The 18,654-nt window shown below is 46.5% G+C and overlaps 1 protein-coding gene across 2 annotated transcripts; it reads right to left on the bottom strand.

Moving 5' to 3' along the window:
- Window positions 1-296: 296 nt before the first annotated feature.
- SALL4 (spalt like transcription factor 4) lies at window positions 297-14,853 on the bottom strand. 2 transcript variants are annotated; one of them, XM_054081939.1, is made up of 4 exons: window positions 14,701-14,853; window positions 4,421-6,955; window positions 3,482-3,789; window positions 297-2,386 (listed from the first exon to the last, which is right to left on the bottom strand). In XM_054081939.1, exons 1-4 carry the CDS (start codon window positions 14,768-14,770, stop codon window positions 1,964-1,966), a joined length of 3,336 nt encoding a protein of 1,111 aa, XP_053937914.1. In that variant the 5' UTR covers window positions 14,771-14,853; the 3' UTR covers window positions 297-1,963. The 2 variants fall into 2 exon arrangements, with proteins under 2 accessions (XP_053937914.1, XP_053937915.1); XM_054081940.1 differs by lacking the exon at window positions 14,701-14,853 and adding an exon at window positions 13,999-14,087.
- Window positions 14,854-18,654: the final 3,801 nt, after the last annotated feature.

Genomic DNA, 18,654 nt, shown 5'->3' with positions numbered 1-18,654 from the left:
TGTGGGAATCGACAACCCTGGCAAGTACCACTTCCCATATCAAACCCCAGCTGTTCCCAAGCAACTGATCCAGCGACTCCTCCACCGATACCTAGTTACTGTTGTTTTAAGTAACCAACTCAAGCTTAAGCCTAGATTGTGGATTTTAAAAGCGGAGTGAGGCAGCACGCTGCCTCTTCAACCTGCTCCTCAGGAGACAAATGCTTTGCCAGAAAAACGTAAGAACTAAGTGTGAAAAAGCCATCCCAAAATTTATTCTCAAAATGTCAACAGAAACGCATCAGTAGGTACTCGAAACTACAGAGTTCTTAAAAGTTATACATTCACAATGCAGAAACTTGACAATTGGGATGCCTTTTGCGTGGTCTATGTAACAATATCCATTTTACAGTGTAAACAGGTACTGGTATGTTCTTACTTACAAGTCCAGCAGGAAAGGCACAACTCGGCATACAGAGATCATAAGCAAGAATCAGGTGCAACAACATTACACAAACTTTCGGTAACCTGCATTTTTCAGGCCTTCCACAACGGAGACCGGACTTGAAGATCTCCTGCAGTCAACAACTAGAGTTCTTTTCCATCTTTCAGTCCTTCCACACCAAATGCTCACTTTCCAGTCTGGTTTAGATCCCATTACACGCACAGTTCCAGCAGACGTTAGAGGAATAGTGAAAGGTCAGTCCAGCAAGCCTTCAGGTGCTTCCACTAATACATCAGTTTTGGTTTCAGATAGTGCATGGAAGCATCTGCTTGAATCTCAGTTCATTACAGTGGTCATTAATAGAAAAATAGACACTACAACTACAAAAGGAAAAAATGAGGTAGATAACTTAGAATCCAGATGACTATCCCAGCAACCTTCATACAATACACATGGATCATTAATCACCATTTTGGTAGAATGCAAGTTCACAGACCACCAAGAAACTTAATGACCGGAGTAGGAATGCCATCCAAAAACCCACAAAACATTTAACCTAAGCATGAATACTTCATATTAAATACAGGTTTACACAGACTGATCTTCTAAATTACCCAAATGAAAAAAAAAAACCACAAAAATAAAAAGTCTCTTGCTGAGGAAACCAGTTCCCATGCCTAATTGCAACAGTCACCTGAGATTCCTTGCAGAGCTTTCAGACCTGACTTCCCAAGGCAAGTCTTCCCTTTCAAAAGAGGAAAAAAAAAAAAAGTATATACATACCCACCCATGCTTGTTTGGGGCTCTCGGTATTGAAATAAAACAACTAGGAAAAACTGCACATCTTTGGAAGTAGGAGGTTTGGCACTGTACTTGAAGGACTGTCCTAGTAGTAGTATTAAATAAGCAGCAGTCAACAATACAGAGAATTAATTCCTTAGGAGCAATGATTAAAGAAAAACAGCAACTTTCTTTTCATAGAACTTATGAGGCAAAAAAAAAAAAAAAATCTGTAGTTTTTATAGCTATTATAGTAAAAAGTACATTCAGAAACCACACAGAGCCAAAAATCCAAACAGAAAAACTATTTCTAAGAGGGTGGCAGACATTCTAGGATATTTACCCGCATTAATAGTTTTCATTTCTCATCAGTAAATAGAAGCTTTTCCACCAACAGTAGGTTGTTTCCACTCTATTCAAAACCATCAAGTATTTCACTCTATAAACAAAGAGGTAAATATTCTAAACCTTTGGAATTTCAAGTTGCAGGAAGTTCTGTAAGGCTGTACACATTAAAGTCACACGTAACAACTACTTTGCAAGACCCGCATCTTTCCAAATAGAAGGAAATCCTATCCTTTATTATTTACTATTTGCAAAGCAATATCATGATTGTACTCTGGGCAACTCTTACAAAGACAACCATAAAATCATTTGCACGTCAATAGGAAAATAGGAGGCTGAAGTGGAATCTCTTAAAAATATATGTTTGTGTATATATATATATGTTCTTTCTGTACGTCAATTTCACTAAAGTTTTTAACTAACAGCAATTTTGTTCTCCTCCATGAAGTGAGGGAACTGGTGTTTTGGCACGTTGTCTGCAGCAGCACCACTGGCCTTCTCTGTATCAGAACCAGTCCCAGACTGGGTCCCATCTATTTTGGAGACCGTAGCAGTATTTATTGCCGAACCACCCCCAATGGTGACTGGAAGGGTAGGTAAGCCACCGCTCTGGATCACCGAGATCTCGTTAGTCTTCATTGCTATGCCATTGCTGAGTACTGCTGCATACTGATTCCATACTGTAGGGTCAATGCTCACTGAAGAAGGCATCATATCCTTCGGAAACATCTCGGATACCTTCTTAGGATCATTCCCCAACAGAGCCATGGGGTTATCAATCGAAAGCCTTCTTCCCCGCCTGGCAGAATTATTCCACATGTGAGTTCCTACATGGACCTTCCAGAGGGGAAAAAAAGTAAAAAGAATCATTAATACTGTTTGGTTGTTCTATGGTATACCCAAGTTCTACTTCGCTTACAGATAAGTTGCTCAAAAGAAGTCATGTATGCTCCACTTGCATTCACATAAATATTTACGGTGGCTAGTTCTCATCTTTGTTCTCTTGCTGCTACGCGTAAGATGCAGTCATTCTACTGCCTGGCATCATCATGACTTTCTGGAGTTTACCACTGACACGCTCTTAGGACTGTGTATTTACACTTACTGTAAGTGGTCTTGGCAAAGATGCCTCTCTCCCTCCCATAATGTAAAAGCCACACGATTTGCTGTGAACAGACTACACTGAAGAAAAAGCTAGTTAACACAAAACTCACCAAGGAATTTGGAAGAGGGATTACACCCAAGCTAAAATCTTCCACGCCACATACTGCTAGTGCTTCCAGCAAGTAACTGTTCACGAACTGCAGAGTATTTTCCCGCCCCATCAGCGTTTATGCAAGAGGACCAAAGGGCTTTAATAGGTTCTCATGGGAAATGAGAAGCCTCTATGTAAGTGAGGGAGCTGCCAAGTCCCTTACAGGGCAAATGGATTAATCTAACAATAAAGACAGACTTGAAACACTTCTTCAGCAAGTGCTTATAGACACAATCCCCAAGTACTTTACGCTATCTTGGGATTATCCTCAGTTTTATCACTTCCCATTCTGCGTGGTGTTTCAAGTAGTGCAGTGTAACACGTGTATTCCATGGGCACTGTTTGGTAGCATTCAGTCTATGAAATGTTACGTCTCAACACATCCAAATCCAAATGAAAATAAAGCAACACGCTTAGCAAGGGCTAAGCCTTCCCTACAATCCAAAAAAGGAAAGTCAAGGACAGTAGCAAAGGCTTCTATGGGTGATCTCAGTACACGCTTAGCAACTTGTGTGAAGAAACCCAGGAAGGAGAGACATAAGCCAAAGATAATTATTTGAGGAACTAAAAGAAAATCAAAGTTGTCCCCAATGCCAGGACAAATATTAGCACAAGTCTTTCCTTCTCCGGCATGACTTTCCCTGACAAGGGAGATCACAAAATATGACACAACTTACCTTCAGGTTTCCTTTTGTTGTAAAGGCTCTCCCACAGATGGTGCAAGCAAATGGCTTTTCACCAGTATGTGTCCGTTCGTGAATCTGAAGGGCACTGGCAGAGGAGAAGTTCTTCCCACATGTAGTGCAGATGTGCTGTTTGGCAGGACGGCAGAATTTCGGTCGTGGCACGAGGAGAGGGGCAACACCAGGGGAGAGAGCTGGTGGGCCAATGAAGTGGCTGGCGCTAATGGGACGCTCGCTGGGCATCTCCATTTTTATGAGGGCTGGTGGGGCTCTAACGAAAGCAGCCGGAATACTACTTCGAACTGCAAAGAAAGCAAAGATAACATTTACCCCAACCTCTTCCTGCTACCAAGCTTAAATCTGGCTAAGATAGCAGAGGCTCTGCCTTTGGTGCTGCACGTGCCCGAAACCACTGCCTGCAACGCTCTCCGAAGACCCATGGCAGGGCTGCTCCTTCCCTTGCTAGGATACTCATCCCTGTGTTTGCTGGCAAGCTTAGCAATCGTAAGGTGCTGCTTTCACGTCAAATTTAGATCAATGTTAGACTGAGTGCTAAAGAGCACAAAAACTCTACAGAAGATTCCAGAGTTTTAATGCCACATTCTTGGGTGAGCAGTTTTCTGAGAAACACAAACGTGTCTGTTTAGAAAGCACTAGAGAGGTATCAGGTGAGCCCGGGAAAGGCAGCAAGCGCTCAGCCTCTATTTATTTTAAGGAACTCTATATGCTACCCTTTGCAGGAGGTGACAGCACTTAAAGTCTTTGAATTTTGTTGAATCAGCAAAACTTTACAGGGCACATATCCCCATCTTAATAGAGAAGAAAGAGGGGAAAGATAGGGAGGACTTGACTCCTGTTGAGCCTTTCAGCGATGAATTTCCTCCAGTCCTACTAACCCACCTCAGGTTATTGCCAGCATTTCCCGCTACTCACCATATTCTCCATTTGCGAAGTGTAACCCAGGTTCTTCTTTAATGACCTTTCGACCAATATTGCCGTAAGTTAAATCCAAAGCACCGACGACCCCTTCCATTTCTGCAGAAGTGTTCTCTGGACCATCCGATTTATTTCCCACGCCTGTATCATCTTGATTGTTGAAGCTAGGTGACTTTGACCTCACACTCTCAGCTTGGCTATTGGCCGGGGACAGAGCTTGGAGCGATGCAGACTCGGAGGCAGCAGGACTCCTGCCATTCTGATAATCTGGATCTCCTGCCACAGAAGACGAATCGTTTGTCATGCCATCACTTTCTGCTGAGCCATTGTCACTAGACTTAAAGCTGCTTTGCCGCTGCAAGTTCAAGGCAGAGTTGACAATCTTCATTTGAGTCTCCAGCGCTGCAATACCAGAGAAGGCGGTTGCTGTAGCTGGTGATTCTGATTGTGCATCGTACGGAGTAGGCGGTTTTGAAGAACTCCTAGGGCCATCCTGGGGGTCCAGGTCCTCTTCTATCTCCATGCTTTCCACAGTCTCGTCTGGGCGACTAATGTCTCCGTTCTTCTCAGCCACAGCAGGATCCACATCTGTATTATCGGAGGTGTTTTCCGGCATTGGGGTATTAGGTATTTGTCCTCCCATATGCATGCGGATATGCTGCTGCAACACAACTGCATTTGTAAACTTCTTCTGGCAAATAGGACATGAATGCTGCATCTTCAAAGGAGTATTGGCCCGGTGGACACCATAATGAGTTTTAAGGTTCCCTTTAGTGGAGAAGGCACGGCCACAGATTTTACACTTGAATGGCCTCTCTCCGGTGTGAGTACGATAATGCATTTTGAGTGAACTCTGGCAGCTCAGCACTCTGTGACAGATCAGGCACTCATTGGGGTCAGCAGTGGATTTGTCGATATTTTCAACCAGTTGCTGAAGCTTTGATGTTTCTGACCCTTGCTCGTTTGACCCACTTACATGGAAGATGCTCACACTGCAGGTAGCTTGTGGTGAATTCAAGCCCTGCTCTGTTCCCGATTCATGACCGACCACCCCTGATGAGGATGAGCCACCCTCACTTTCTGGAGAAGGCCTTGACTGCAGATCACTTGAGAACGTAACAGGTAGAGATTCCTTAATGCCTGCTAGGTTGGAGATGGTCTGAGGTGCACTGGTGGCCGCAGAGGTAGGCAGAGTTGTTAGGAGAGGTTTGCTATCCACAATTAGGTTAGACTCATCCAGTGGCACAGACATCCCGTATGGGATTCCAGTGCTAGTGGGAACATTGTCCAGGTGCTCAGGAACCGGGTAAGGATTCATCTTTATGTGGGGGTATTTGTCTTTGTGACGCTGAAAATGCACTTTAAGGTTTCCTTTGGTTGTAAAGCGGTTACCACAAATGTTACACTTGTAGGGTCTTTCGCCAGTGTGGGAACGGAGATGAATTTGTAGGGCACTGTCATTGCCAAAGACCTTGCCGCAGAATTTACACTTGTGTTTGAAGAACGGCTCTTCTGCATTCGGTTTGCTTTCAGACACGCTGATGTTGGGAGGTTTCCCCTTCCCTTTCTTTGAGGAATCTATTACAGAAGAAACAGCTGAAAGCGGATTTTGGAAGATGACAGAGTTTGAGGACTGAGGTAGCAAAGGATTTGGGAACCGAGAAATGGAGCCAGGGAGGCTTCTGCTTGCCTCCGGCTTCAAGGGGAAGGGGGAAGAAAGCCCAGCAGCCAGCGAGCTGGCGGCCGCAACGCCAGTGTTAGAATGAGGTAGTTTTCCTTGTTTCAAGGATTCCAGTGATAGGCTCTGGCTTCCAGCTTTTTGTCCGATTAAAGCAACAGCAGCCGACAGCTGCTGAGACATGTGAGCGCCCAGAGCTTTTAGTGGGTCAGTAGCAGCTGCTATGGAAGGATGCAGGGCATGGGGAGCCATCATGGCAATCTGAATACGAATTTGCTCCGTCAACTGAATTTGCTGGAGTTGTTGCTGCTGCAAACACACGAGCTGCTCCAGGATCATGGGGATAGCATTAAAACTGGCTGCTGAAGAAGAGATGGCATCAGAGGTCCGCTGGTTCACAGCCACTTTAGTGCCGCGTATTGTCTGCAAAGTCACATTAGTGTTTGGTACTTTGGATTTTGTTAGATAGCTCAGCCCAGGAGCTGCAGGCGTGACAGGGGGTTCTATTTTAAGGTACATTCCTCCTACCGACTCAGCATCCATTTTTCCTTCTCTCTTTTCCATAGAACCAGTGCAGCCCTTTGCCTGAATGTCCTTGCGTGTCCTGCTATCCATTCGATCACTTGGAAAGCTCCCAAGAGAAGCATCAGAGAAGCTTTCAGGGGGTACTGTTCCCTCACTGTCATTCATTATTAGGACAGGTGGATTTTTAGTGCAATTTTTCTTATGCTCAAGGAATTCAGACAGATCAAAGAATTCTGCACAGCATTTCTCACAGATTTTAGTTTCCTCCGTGCGGCACCTTTTGGAATTCATTTCACCATCTCCGTCACCTGGGACGTCTTGTGGACTCCCTTGAAATAAAAGAAATTCACATCATTAATAGGTAGGCTTAGACCGAGCATCTCCTATTCTTAAAGTCATCGACTTCACCGGAATTGCAAGTTAAAGACACAAGATGCTGCCATCAACTCTGCAGATCGATACAAGCCCTTGCTCTTTGTTTTGCTGCTAATTCACTAGCACCCCTAAGAAGTCTGCATCTTTAGTTCTGTTTTCAATACAAACAATAACATAAAAAGGAATCTCGCAAGGCCTGGTGGAAAAAGGTTTATCGCAAACCCCTTTATACAGGTAAGGAGACAGCACAGCAAGGCAGCTCGCACCTGGAAAATGGCTTAAAAGAAACAGCATGCAAGGAAGACGGAGAAGGCATGGTAACACTGAGCAAAACATTACATAAACCTATTTCATGCTCGTACTTCAGTTTGTAGTACTTACTTAACCATCTCAGAGAAATTTATATAAGACAGTGTACACAAAAACTTGAGAGCAGTTCTTAATTGTAGGCCAATCTATTAGAGGACATCTGCTCTACCATTATGGAAGCAATTAACTACTGAAGAGGGCTGACAAAAGCAAAAGTAAGTTCACTATTAGCTTTTACATACTTCAAAAAATCACACACAAAAACAACCTCTAAAAAGACACAGTAGTAAAGAAACCATCATTAACTTACAGAACCCCCCCCACAGGTATGAGCCTACATTGATGCTGATGATGATCAGAGCACAATGCAACAAGTCCTGCTCGCAAAACACAAAGTCATTTCAGACCCGCTCAGGACAGGGTGTTTGGCTGCATCCACAACTCACTCGCTTTTGGGGAGGGGGAAGAAAAGCAAAGCTGGTCTGCAAGTCCACTCCTGCCCTTCCTCCACCAGCACCCCGCAGATCAGACTGAGCAGAGTTTGCATAGGGACCAAAAAATAATAATAAAAATAATAAAATAATTCAGGAAAATATCAAAACAGAGTTTAAGAGATTCTAAATCAAAACAGGATGTTTTTGCTCACTCTTGCCATCCTTTAAGCAACAAACTCACACCCAGCTCAAGGAGGTGTGAGCACACGGGAGGCAGGAGCATTCAGGAGGTAAAACCGGAGGCTCGCAGAGCTGATGGGGGAAGCAGGAAGGCCTGCAGATGTATTACAGCCCCCGTCAGGTGCAGTGTCCTGTAGCTCACATTCATTGGTACAATTCCGGTAGCTGCCAAGGATGCAGTAACCAAGTACTTGACCTCCCCGCACACACAGCGGGGCACATGGCAGACCTCAACCACAATTGAGAATCTGTATTACAAGACCTCTTCTACTTGGGTTTTGCATCTCCAGCAGTTCATCTCAGGGCTCAGCTCTGGTTCCATGTTGCTAGCTCACACCATCTTGCAAAGGGAACCAAAGACTGCAAGCATGAGCTATTTGCGGCTTTCATTTTAAAGGTGTAACTGAACCACACATCTGATACACGTGTATATCCTGTACATTGCAGGGTTGAGGGGAAGCATGTCCCAAGCAACAACTCAGGCGCGTTGACTTACTGTTTTGGGGTAATGTAAAAGCTCTGAAAGGGATGATATTGCAAACCTTGACGTTTGTTAGGTTAACAAGAGTATTTATTCAACACATCAAATTTTAGCTGTTTAATGCTAAGTGATGGAAAGTGCACGGTGAAGGTCTACTTTTAAAGAAAAACCCAAACAACTCAATCAATTAAAAAATGCCAGTATCAGAGGCCTGTTATACTACGGTCTGCAGAGCAGTAAATCTAAATCTATATACGCAATTCTGTTAATCACGTACACTTCAGGGTTACACGTGCTTGAACCGGAGGGAAGGGTGTTCTTATAACAGCTGTTATCAAAATTGTTCGGATTCCTCATCTCTAAACAGGGAGACTTAAACATGGTTTTTTCCCCCTCCTTCAGCCTAAACAACTTCCACAAGTGAAGGAAATAAGAGTAAAGGTATAGTTTTGGCATACATTTCTCACCCTAAACATCATTAAATTGTTGCCTCTAAACTTGACTTGACTCTATGGAAAAATATACAGAGAAATCCAGTCTGCAGAGAATCACAAGTAGTAAATGATTCAGGACTTGGTCAATAAATAGGGTCAACTGAGGTCAAGAATGGATTTTTTTAAACTCATCTTTGCAATGCAGATACAATGGGGGAAAAAGAAAGCACTGGTGTTAGAAAGACAGGAAGCTTCGGTAACTACTCTGTACACTAACTCAACAGGCTCAAATGACTACTTTCTTAACTATGTACGTCCATCCAATACATATTCCACAGGCTAAAACATCAAAACCTCTTTTCCAAATCCTTAAACCTTTAGGGCTTTGACAGTGGGATCTCCCAGGCCCCACTATACAGTTTCTCTGTGCTGCAACACAACCCCAGGTTTTACTTTAAGAAACACAAAGCTCGTTCTTTCACAATCTCTCCTCTGAGAAGACATGCATGTCATGCTGCAGTTTGCACCTCTGCAGTGGCCGCATAACATATTTCCGTATAACATATTTCAAGTGGATTATAAATGCCTGTATGAACGACTGTCGCCCACCCCCTCAAGGAGATACTCCAAAATAACAAGTCTTCAAACTTGAACAGCTTCAAAGCATCTGATCATTTATCTCCCTTCCATTGATAGCACTTATTTTTCCACTGATGAGACCATAGCTAAATTCAAAGCCTCATTTCCAGCTCCAGCACAGCCCATGCTCTTTATTTTCATCATTCTGAGGAGCTCCGGGGGTAACTTTTCTACCATAAGCCCCAGGTGCCACCTCAGAGCAAGAAGCTCCAGCACACTGAAGGCAGCATGCAGGTTAGCAGCCCTGCCCTGATCCCACTGCCAATCCCACAGTTTAGTTCCCAGCTCCCCTCTCTCACAGCAAGGCACTAGCTCTGAATTCCAAATAAATTCAATTCCCAGTTTGTGGTGAGTTGCTGCATGACTTGCTTGCATGACTCTTGCTGCTAAGAATTATGCCTTATTCTCCCATCCACCTTAGCAAGAACATAATAGCTTCCCCCATCTCAAACAAGGCTGTTTTTAAATACAGTCAATAGAAGCACTATTTTGTAGCAGCTGGAGTAGCAAAGGCACAATTTACCTTTTCTTTAAAAGCCCCAACACCTTTTCTGAAACCGTTCATCTTGATTTCTGGCTGCATCCTCTCCCCAGTCTGGAAGGAGCATCAAGCCCCTGCAATCACAGCACCCCCTTTCCCCAAGCCCCTGACCCCCCCAGCAGGTATCACTGCCATGAGCTTAACGGTCTGAAAACGTGAGGTTTCTCTGCAAAGGAACCTCCCCCGTACTGTATGAGCATTTACCGAGGAGCAGAGCCCTGCCACAGCAATTGCTTGTGCACTTCACTTAACCCTCTCCAAAGGCTTCCCAGGGATAGGACTTCTACTGTTTTTTTTTTTATCTCCCCACCCCCGAATTTCAGGAATGTTATCTCTCAGCATCTAGTTATCCAATAAGTTAGAAGAATGCAGTAAACCCAGCAGGGGGGGTAGATTGAATCACTGGCAAATGGATGGAAAAAAAATCCACTATTGTGTAGGACAAGGCGGTCATCGACAAGGAAGGCTGATAAAATCCACACAGCTCGAATTAATTCTGAGGGAACCAGTAGAGGAGGAGTGAAATAAGTCATGTCTGGTTTGATGTGATTTCAAAACGGGTGCTGCTGACTTACCGCTCATCTGAGCAATTAGTAACATTTTTTCTCGACTGTGATAAAAATTATACTTCACTTACACCGGGAGGAAACGATCAGAGCTCAAACCTTCCCTCCCCACTACTTTTTTTTTTTTTTTCCAAGAGTTTAATACCTTGAGTGAGCTTATTTTTCCCCACAGACTACATCTGATCAACTATTTTCACTTTAACATAATCATTCACTTCCCCAGCTGAATTAACTCATGAAGGATGCAGCATCCACTCCAGTCCTGGATGTGAGGTCCTCAGCCATCAGCTCCCCGTTGCTCTTAGGCACAGTGCTTCCCTGATTTTTCTTTTCACGTTCCCAGCTGAAAAGCTAGGACTTTCAAGAACTTTAAGCTACTCAGATTTTCCCTTCTTTCCCCACTATAAAAGACCATTCAAGGCGTTTTCGTTAACGACAAAAAAAAAAATCACTTCCTTGAGGTAAGCACACGGCACACTTACGGAAATATTCAAGACCACTTGATGCTTTCTACATCAAGTTTATCAGCAGCATTTTTCCACCCAAGAATGAGCCAGAAACGTGCTACACCCAGCAGAGTTTCACGTGCTTTCAGGTGTTCCCTCAAGGCTTTATTATTTTATTATCTACCTACTGGGTCACCCTTTTGATTTCGACTATCCACCTCCCTAATCGAAGGGGCAGAACAGGGGGGAATAAACGCATCTGGAGAGCCAAGACCAGCGTTAAGACACGCAGAGCAAGTCAAGACCTGGCTCAGAGGGAGGCCGTCCCCGCAGCACCGACCTCCTGCCCTCCCTGAGCCCCCCGGTCAGAGGATGCCGTGCCCACCCCCTGCATTCGGGACCTCCGCGCCGTACCTGCCGAGGCGCACCCGGAGCGGTCACACGCGTCCCGGGGCCGGTGGAGGGCACTCCCGCCCCGGTTTGCCCGAGCCAGCCCCGCTGAGCATCCAAGGGAGGGCCCCCCCGCCCGGCTCAGCATCCCCCGCCACCGGTACCCACCTGAGTCCAGACACCAAACCTAGACATCACCCTACAACGATGGACTTTTTAAAGCGTTAAGCGCGATGCTCGAACGCGGATGGAGATAAACGGCCAAAAAGCAGTCCTCTCCCCCCCAATATCAGCCCCCCCCCCCCCCCGCCCCGACCTCCTCCTCCCAGCGCAGCTGCAAAGGCGGCGGCCCCGGACCACACTTAACACTAGTACAGTGTTTAAGACCGAGCTAAACGGCACAAACCCCGCTGCCAAGGTCAATTGCATGAGAGTCCTAATTGTAAGCCTGACATCAACTTACCACCCACAGCAAGCAGGAGGAGGCAAAGGTTAGAGCAGCAGCTCTGTCAAAACGTCACATGCCGCCGAGCCCAGCAAAAGGGCTTCATCACTACAACCGATATAACGTTTCACTTACGTAAAAGGAAAAACAAGCCAGGGCATCGCCCCCTCCCACCCGGGCACCCTTCACACCCTTCATCCCCCGAGGGATGCCCGGCTCCCAGCCGGCCGGGCCAGGCTGCCCCGCCCGCGGGACTTGGGGCAACCTAGCATCGAAATAAAATACAGAAAACCGCCGCAAAACTTCGCTTTCCTCGTTAAGCACCCCCTTCTCCACTTCTGCAAAGCTCAGACGAGCCGGGGGCTTAAATAAAGGAAATCTCCAATTTTACCCCGAGAAAAAGTTGCAGGTTGATACTGTATTTTATATAAGAGTGAATCAGATTTTTAATGGCAGCGATCCACCACAATGAGCATTTTCAACCCCTTTGTGAAAATGCTAATTTTCACTATGTAGCATTATCCTCCAGTGACCACCTGCTGATTTTTTGACCTGTTAATTGATCACCAGGTTAGCAGAACCGTTTCTTAACGCGCTGCATTGTTCCCAGGGGTGGGTCCCAAATCGCTTAAAAAAAAACCAAAAAAAAAGAAAACCAAAAAAAAACTCAAAAAACCCACCCCAAACATTTGCAAAAGAGGAGATAAGGGCTTGATTTTATTATAACGATTGTGTAATGATAACGTCCCAGACAAATCCCTGCAGTATTTCGACTTTTTGATGTAGTTCATGGCTCTTTCTTTACGGGCGCACCTGGAGAAGGGGAGTATCCAGCGTTATTTGGGAGATTTGCGGGCTCGAAGAAGCATCGGAGCCACAGCCGCGATTTTTATTGGTGGAAACCGAAAGGGAGATGCCGCTGGATGGGGTCTCGTTGCCCCCATCCCGGCGGAGCTCGGCCGCGGGGCGGCTCCCACCACCCACAAAAGCCGGCTCCATCCCAGGAGAAGCTTTGCCAGGTTTCCCCCCCCCCCTTCTCTCCCAAGCCTAGATGCAATCGCTGCCCCGGCTCCCGGAGGGATTTTCATCCTCGGTTTTGTTGTTAAAAGGGGGGGGGGGGGGGGGGGAGAAAAGGGGGGAAAAAAAGCAAAGCCCCCACAACAACAACAAAAAGCAGCAGCCGGGCACTGCCCCGCGGAGCTCGGTGTGCAGCGATGCTCCCGCCCCGAGCGCGCAGCACCAGCACTGATTAACCCTTTTGTTTCAGCGCGGCCCCGGAGGTGGCTTTCCAGCAGCGGGCAGAGATTTACATGTGGAAACATCACCTCCATCCCCCAACCTAACCATATGCACAAAGGAAAACAGTCATGCATTAAACATGGGATTTATTGCCTTCTGGCCAGCTTCGCTGTTTCTTAAGTCACCATTAACCGGACCCAACAATTGCACATTTCGACTCAAAGAAGGGGTGGGGGGGGAGGGAAAAAAAAAAATTAAGAGCCAGAACCTCCTGCGGGCCGGGAATAAGGAACTCCTGTAACGTGCAGTGATCAAGTCTAGAGACTGAAAAAAACCCCACAAACCAGTCCCTTAGGAAGGCTGAGATCCCAAAGAAAGTTCTGGGGGGAGTGGGGGGGGGGTGTCACAGAAGTGTTTGAGTACGACCACAACTGGTTACAACTGCAGTGGGGGTCAGGTCCCCGCCAGCCTCCCCTACCCCCCCCCCCCCCCCCCCCCGGGACGTGCCCCCCCCCCCGGCTCTCCCGTTCGGGAGCGGCACCGAGGGCGTCGCTGCGGGGACAGAGCCGCCCGGGAGGGGCCGCTTCCCCCGGCGGAGCCGCGCACGCTCCGGCACCCCCTTCCCCTCTCTCCTGGGGGGCACCGGCAATGCGTGCCCCCCCCACCCCCGGGAGATCAGGGCTAATTTGAGCGCAAATCCATCCTTTCCTCTTCGCTTAGGAAGGCAAAGGGGTGCGAGGTCCCCTAAAAAGGTGGGGCAGAGATTTGCGCTAGCGAAAAAATGCCCCCCCGCCCCAATACAAAGCGCTCCCGCACACCCCACATTAGCTCACCGGAGTTATTTTAGGAAGTCGGAAATCAAAGATGGCTGGAGGTCAAGCTACAAAAGGTCCAGGGCGATGGTGATCGCCAACAAAAATAGTCCGAGAGAATTTTTTTTTTTAATTTAAAGAAAAAAAAAAAAACCGCAAAAATTCTAAAAACTACCGAGAAAGTATGAAATAGATCGGGGAAAACAAACTTGAGCCCTTTCCTACCCTTGCGAAGGCTGCTCGCACCCCCCACCCCCGTTTTCCCCATCCTCTGCCGTAGGGAGGCTTTGGGGCTCCCCTCCCATGAGGACGCACCCCGCACCCCCGGAGCATCCCCGGGGCGGTCAGGCTCCGCGGGACCGGGGCTGCGGGGCATTGCGGGGCCACCAGCCGGGCAGGACGAGGAGTAACCCACGTCGAGAGGTGCTGCCCTTCGGGGAACACCGCGCCCCGCGCAGCGCTGCGCCCCGGAGCTGCTTCAACCGCGTTACACACCCCCACCCCCCCCGGCGGGGCACCCCGAGGGGTCCCGTGCCCCGCTCAGCCCCGCGGGGATTGAAATGCCTCCCCTAAAAAAGCCTTCAGGAAGGGTGGAGGTGAGGGGAAAAGAGCGAGGGGTGAAACACGAGGGTGGAAAGAGCCCCCCCGGGCAGCGCCCCTCGCCGCCGCCCGCACCGCCGAAGTTGGGACCCGCGGCGGCTCTCGGCTCCCTTCGCCTCTTACCACTTGCAGCATCTGGGGGCTGCTCCTCGGAGTTGATGTGCTGGGGCTTCGCCTGCTTCCGTCGCGACATGGTGCACCAGCATCGGGAGCAAAATAGTAGCAATTATTTTTCCTCTTCACAACAAATTCCTAGAGTTGGGAAATTACCCCCATTGGGCGGAATGCGCATGTCAGAGTAATTATGATTATCAATAATGCATTGCGATTTATCATGGGTCCCTGACAGCTGATTGGCCTGAGTCCAAGGGCTCACAGATTATTCAAATAAGGGCCATTGATCGGGGCGCAGCGGGGCACGACGGGCGATGTAGTCCCTGCGCGGCCACAAAGGCGTGCGGGCAGCGGGGGGAGCAGCCCCCGGCCCGGCCAGGAAACAAACAACCCTCTTTCCAGGCTGCGGGGGGACCCCACCTTTGTTAGCTCACCTGCGCTTTATTACGTTGGGCTTTAAAGACTTCTTCCCCCCACCTCTTTTTCTCTTTTCCCCCTCTCTTTTTCTCTTTTTCTTTTCCCCCTCTTTTTTTTCTTTCCCCCCTCTTTTTTTTCTTTCCCCCCTCTTTTTTTCTTTCCCCCCTCTCTTTTTCTCTTTTTCTTTCCCCCCTCTCTTTTTCTTTCCTCCCTCCCTCCCCTCCCCAGACAATGCTAATTCTTCCCTTTCTCCTTAGATAACGTGGAAAAGGGGGAAAAAAAACCAAACCACCGAAGGGACGAGCCCGGGGTCTCGTGGCGGTGTTCGCCTGCTTAAGGGGCTTTAAAAGAGGATGCAGGCGGCGAGTAATTACGCCCGGCGTTGGTTCATTTGTTTAAAGACCGCTTTTAAGTCTCGCTTGCTGGGAAGCCGACAACGTTGGGCCAATAGTGTTTTTTTAACAGCAAATAAAAACGTTAGGCGTGTAAAAGATCCATGTGAAAACTTGAAGCAAGTGGAAAAGCAACACTTGGAAAGTGTTTTTCCTGGAATCAGCTGCCTGTGTAGGGTACCCAGCAGTGACTGCCTCTCTGCCGCGGCCCTTGGGTCCCCCTGGCTGGGTGGCCCCGGCGATGGGAGCGGCTGCGGGATGAGCTCCGCGGAGCTCGGATTCCCTGGAAAGCCCCCAGTGATACAGAGCAGCCCTCTACTCCCCTGATCCCGCTGGATCCAGATAGGGAGCAAAAAAAGAAAAAAATGGGAGAATCCTCAAATAAGTGGGTATGTGGATTGTAAAATCTTCGCAGGACGATTGCCTTTGGTTTTTGTGTATGACCCCCACGTCACCCCCCACCTATGATTGAAAAATGAAATGGATTGCAAAAAAGACACCGCAGAGAGATTGATTTGGTGAAGAGATGATTTTGTTGGTTTGGAAAGGTTGGGTAAGGGGTTTGCATGTAGGTTTAGTTGAAGCTGTGCTCAGTACGCACTTGCCGCCTGCAGGCACTTCACCAGAGTCTGTGCCTCAGTTTCCCACTCGTGAACTGAAGGTGACGTTTCCCCAGCTGCAAAGCTGTTGTGAGGACAAACATCCCTCTGAGATGACGTGGGATTCAGAAAGGTGGTGGAGAGTTGAAAACCCAAATCTTCTTGAACAGCAGGAAGGTGGAGAGAGGAAGCAGTGGCACCTAATGAGGCCACACAGTTGCACACCACCACACTCTCAGTGCTTTACTGCTGTTTTTACCTTTGAAAAAACCATGGGTTTGTACTACATTTATTACAGTCAAAAGTTTGTGCCTGTGCGTACAGTCACGCCAAGTGTCCGAGGCACTGCTCAGGATTATTCCTTTTTTTTTTGATGTGTGTGGAAGGAGAGCTGTATTTTGCACTGAGGATCCATCAAAATATCTTAACATTGTAGACAGAGGTAAAGAGCGCATCTTGTTTTTCAGTCCACTTCCCTCGCCTTTTCCTCTGCAAACAAATAATGGTTTTACAAACCCCAACTCAAGGTGTACTTTAAGGGACCTGTTCCATGAAGACAAAGTTTGTATTTACTAATATAAAATAGAAGAGATTAACGGGTATTTAAAATCACTCTGAGCATTTTTATCTGGTGATTACTCCACCCCCACGTTGCCCAAAGAGCTTCTATACATTTGTTTGTTTAACCAGCATTTTGAAATGCTCTTTGTTTCCAAAGCTTGTCCTGAGGAAACAGACTGTTAAATAGGATCGATACCAATTGATCCGCAGATAGAGATTTATATTGATGAATTTTCTCCTTTTACACTTGATGTGCTCAGTATAACCAACAGATTTGCATTTATTACACAAAATGCTACCAACCCGCACCGCCGAATTTATTAAACACACTGTTTTATGTATCAAGCTGAGAGACAGAGAGCCCTGGACAGCAGATCCATATTTAAAATAGACAAGTCACATGGAGCATTTGTGCTGAATTTCAAAGAATATATTATATGAAATCAATTGAAGTTTTGGTATTGATTTCAAAGGATTGGGATTTCACTCGGTATGAATATAACATTCTGAAAGAACGGAAGACACGGAAAGTGTTTGCTTACGATGAAAACTAAAAAAGCGAGGGATGCTGCTGTGTTTAACTCTGGGAAGACAGAAAAAGTAGGAGAAAGCACAAGTGACTGAGAAAGTGTAGGAAGGAAGAGCAGGAATGTGACCAAGGAAAAACTCTCCTGATTATATTTTTGTGGAAGGTGTTCCCAGACAGTGGTGATTATAAATAGGCTACATCGAATGATTACATCACATGCAGAAGGCATGTTGCTTGGCTTTAGCACGGTCATACGGATTAGCGTGATTACAGCTTCTGGATTTGAAAAAAAGCAGGCTTCCTTTCCTGGCTTGACATTTATTTATTTTTTTAAGAAAAGTCCAGAGGAACAATCTTCTACCACCAACAGAGCCGAGGCATCGTTCTTGATAGGCATACTTCCAAGAGCAGCCCAGCCCCACCTTCCAAGCTGATAAAAGGAGGCTTTTTTAACACCATGTATTATGAGCACGTGGAACTCATTGCCACAAGAAACTGTTGCCGGCGGCAGGAACCACATCTCTGCCCAGCCATGGAAATTCTTGTCTTCAGGAATGTCACTGCAAAATGATTAGGACTATGGGAAATCTGATAATTATGTTTGTGGGGAGATACAGAAAATACATATACACACACATTTGTATATGGGTATATATACCTCCATACACACACATTGTCTTAAATCCTGTGCGGTCCTTCTCTGATCAGCTCAGTTTATTGGTGGGAAGAATACAACTTTAAAACTTTGTTAACCTTTTTTGCTAAATTCAGAATTAAATGTAAATAAAAATACCATTTCCTAAGTTACACTATGTATTACCTACACCTTTATAGCTTGAAGAGGGAAAGAAAATAAAAGTCTTAGTATACTTTGAGGCATACTAGCAGTTCACTTTCCTTCTTTATTCTTCCCTCTGTCCCTCACTGCAGCTCATTCCAAGGTAGATCTTCCCATGTAGGTTCTCAGGGCTTATCTTCAGTACGTGGAAGACAACTTGAATGTCACCCTGTTGGAACACGTTTAGGAAGCCTCAGGTTTGTTGATCTGAAGTTGACCATAGCCCTGTAGGTAATGTAAATCAGAGTAATTAACATTCATTGTTGGGCCAGTTAATCAAGATTGAATACAGAGACTCAGACATTCAAATTCAGAAGTGGATAATAAGTCTGTTAAATTGCATGTTGGTAAGACTTCTCCCAACTAGACTCTAACTGACTCTGAAGTCAGGAGACACTCTTTTTAAGCATTTATTTATACTGTTATAACTGTGGTAGTTACGGGATGTATTTTTTCTCACTTTGTAAGAAAATAAGGATCACATTTTTCCATGGTCCATCCGTCCATCCATCCATCCTCCTGATGACTTTTGAAGCTGCTGCCCACTTCACTCAAGCCTGATAATAGGGGAGCAGTTTCAAAGAGATGAGTCCATGTAAACTGTGTGAAAACCAACACCTGGATAAG

The sequence above is a fragment of the Cuculus canorus genome, chromosome 16 (assembly GCF_017976375.1).
Source record: "Cuculus canorus isolate bCucCan1 chromosome 16, bCucCan1.pri, whole genome shotgun sequence".
Taxonomy (NCBI): domain Eukaryota; kingdom Metazoa; phylum Chordata; class Aves; order Cuculiformes; family Cuculidae; genus Cuculus; species Cuculus canorus.
The sequence above is the reverse complement of the archived record's forward strand: the minus strand, read 5'-3'. Positions and strand labels throughout refer to the sequence as shown.

What these genes read in the sequence shown, in the direction of transcription:
- SALL4 (XM_054081939.1), bottom strand. Translation starts at nt 14,770, where the DNA reads ATGTCGCGACGGAAGCAGGCGAAGCCCCAGCACATCAACTCCGAGGAG. An exon ending in CTTCGCAAATGGAGAATATG is followed by an intron (nt 3,790 to 4,420) that starts GTGAGTAGCGGG and finishes CTTTCTTTGCAG; the next exon opens with TTCGAAGTAGTATTCCGGCT. An exon ending in CAACAAAAGGAAACCTGAAG is followed by an intron (nt 2,387 to 3,481) that starts GTAAGTTGTGTC and finishes CCCCTCTGGAAG; the next exon opens with GTCCATGTAGGAACTCACAT.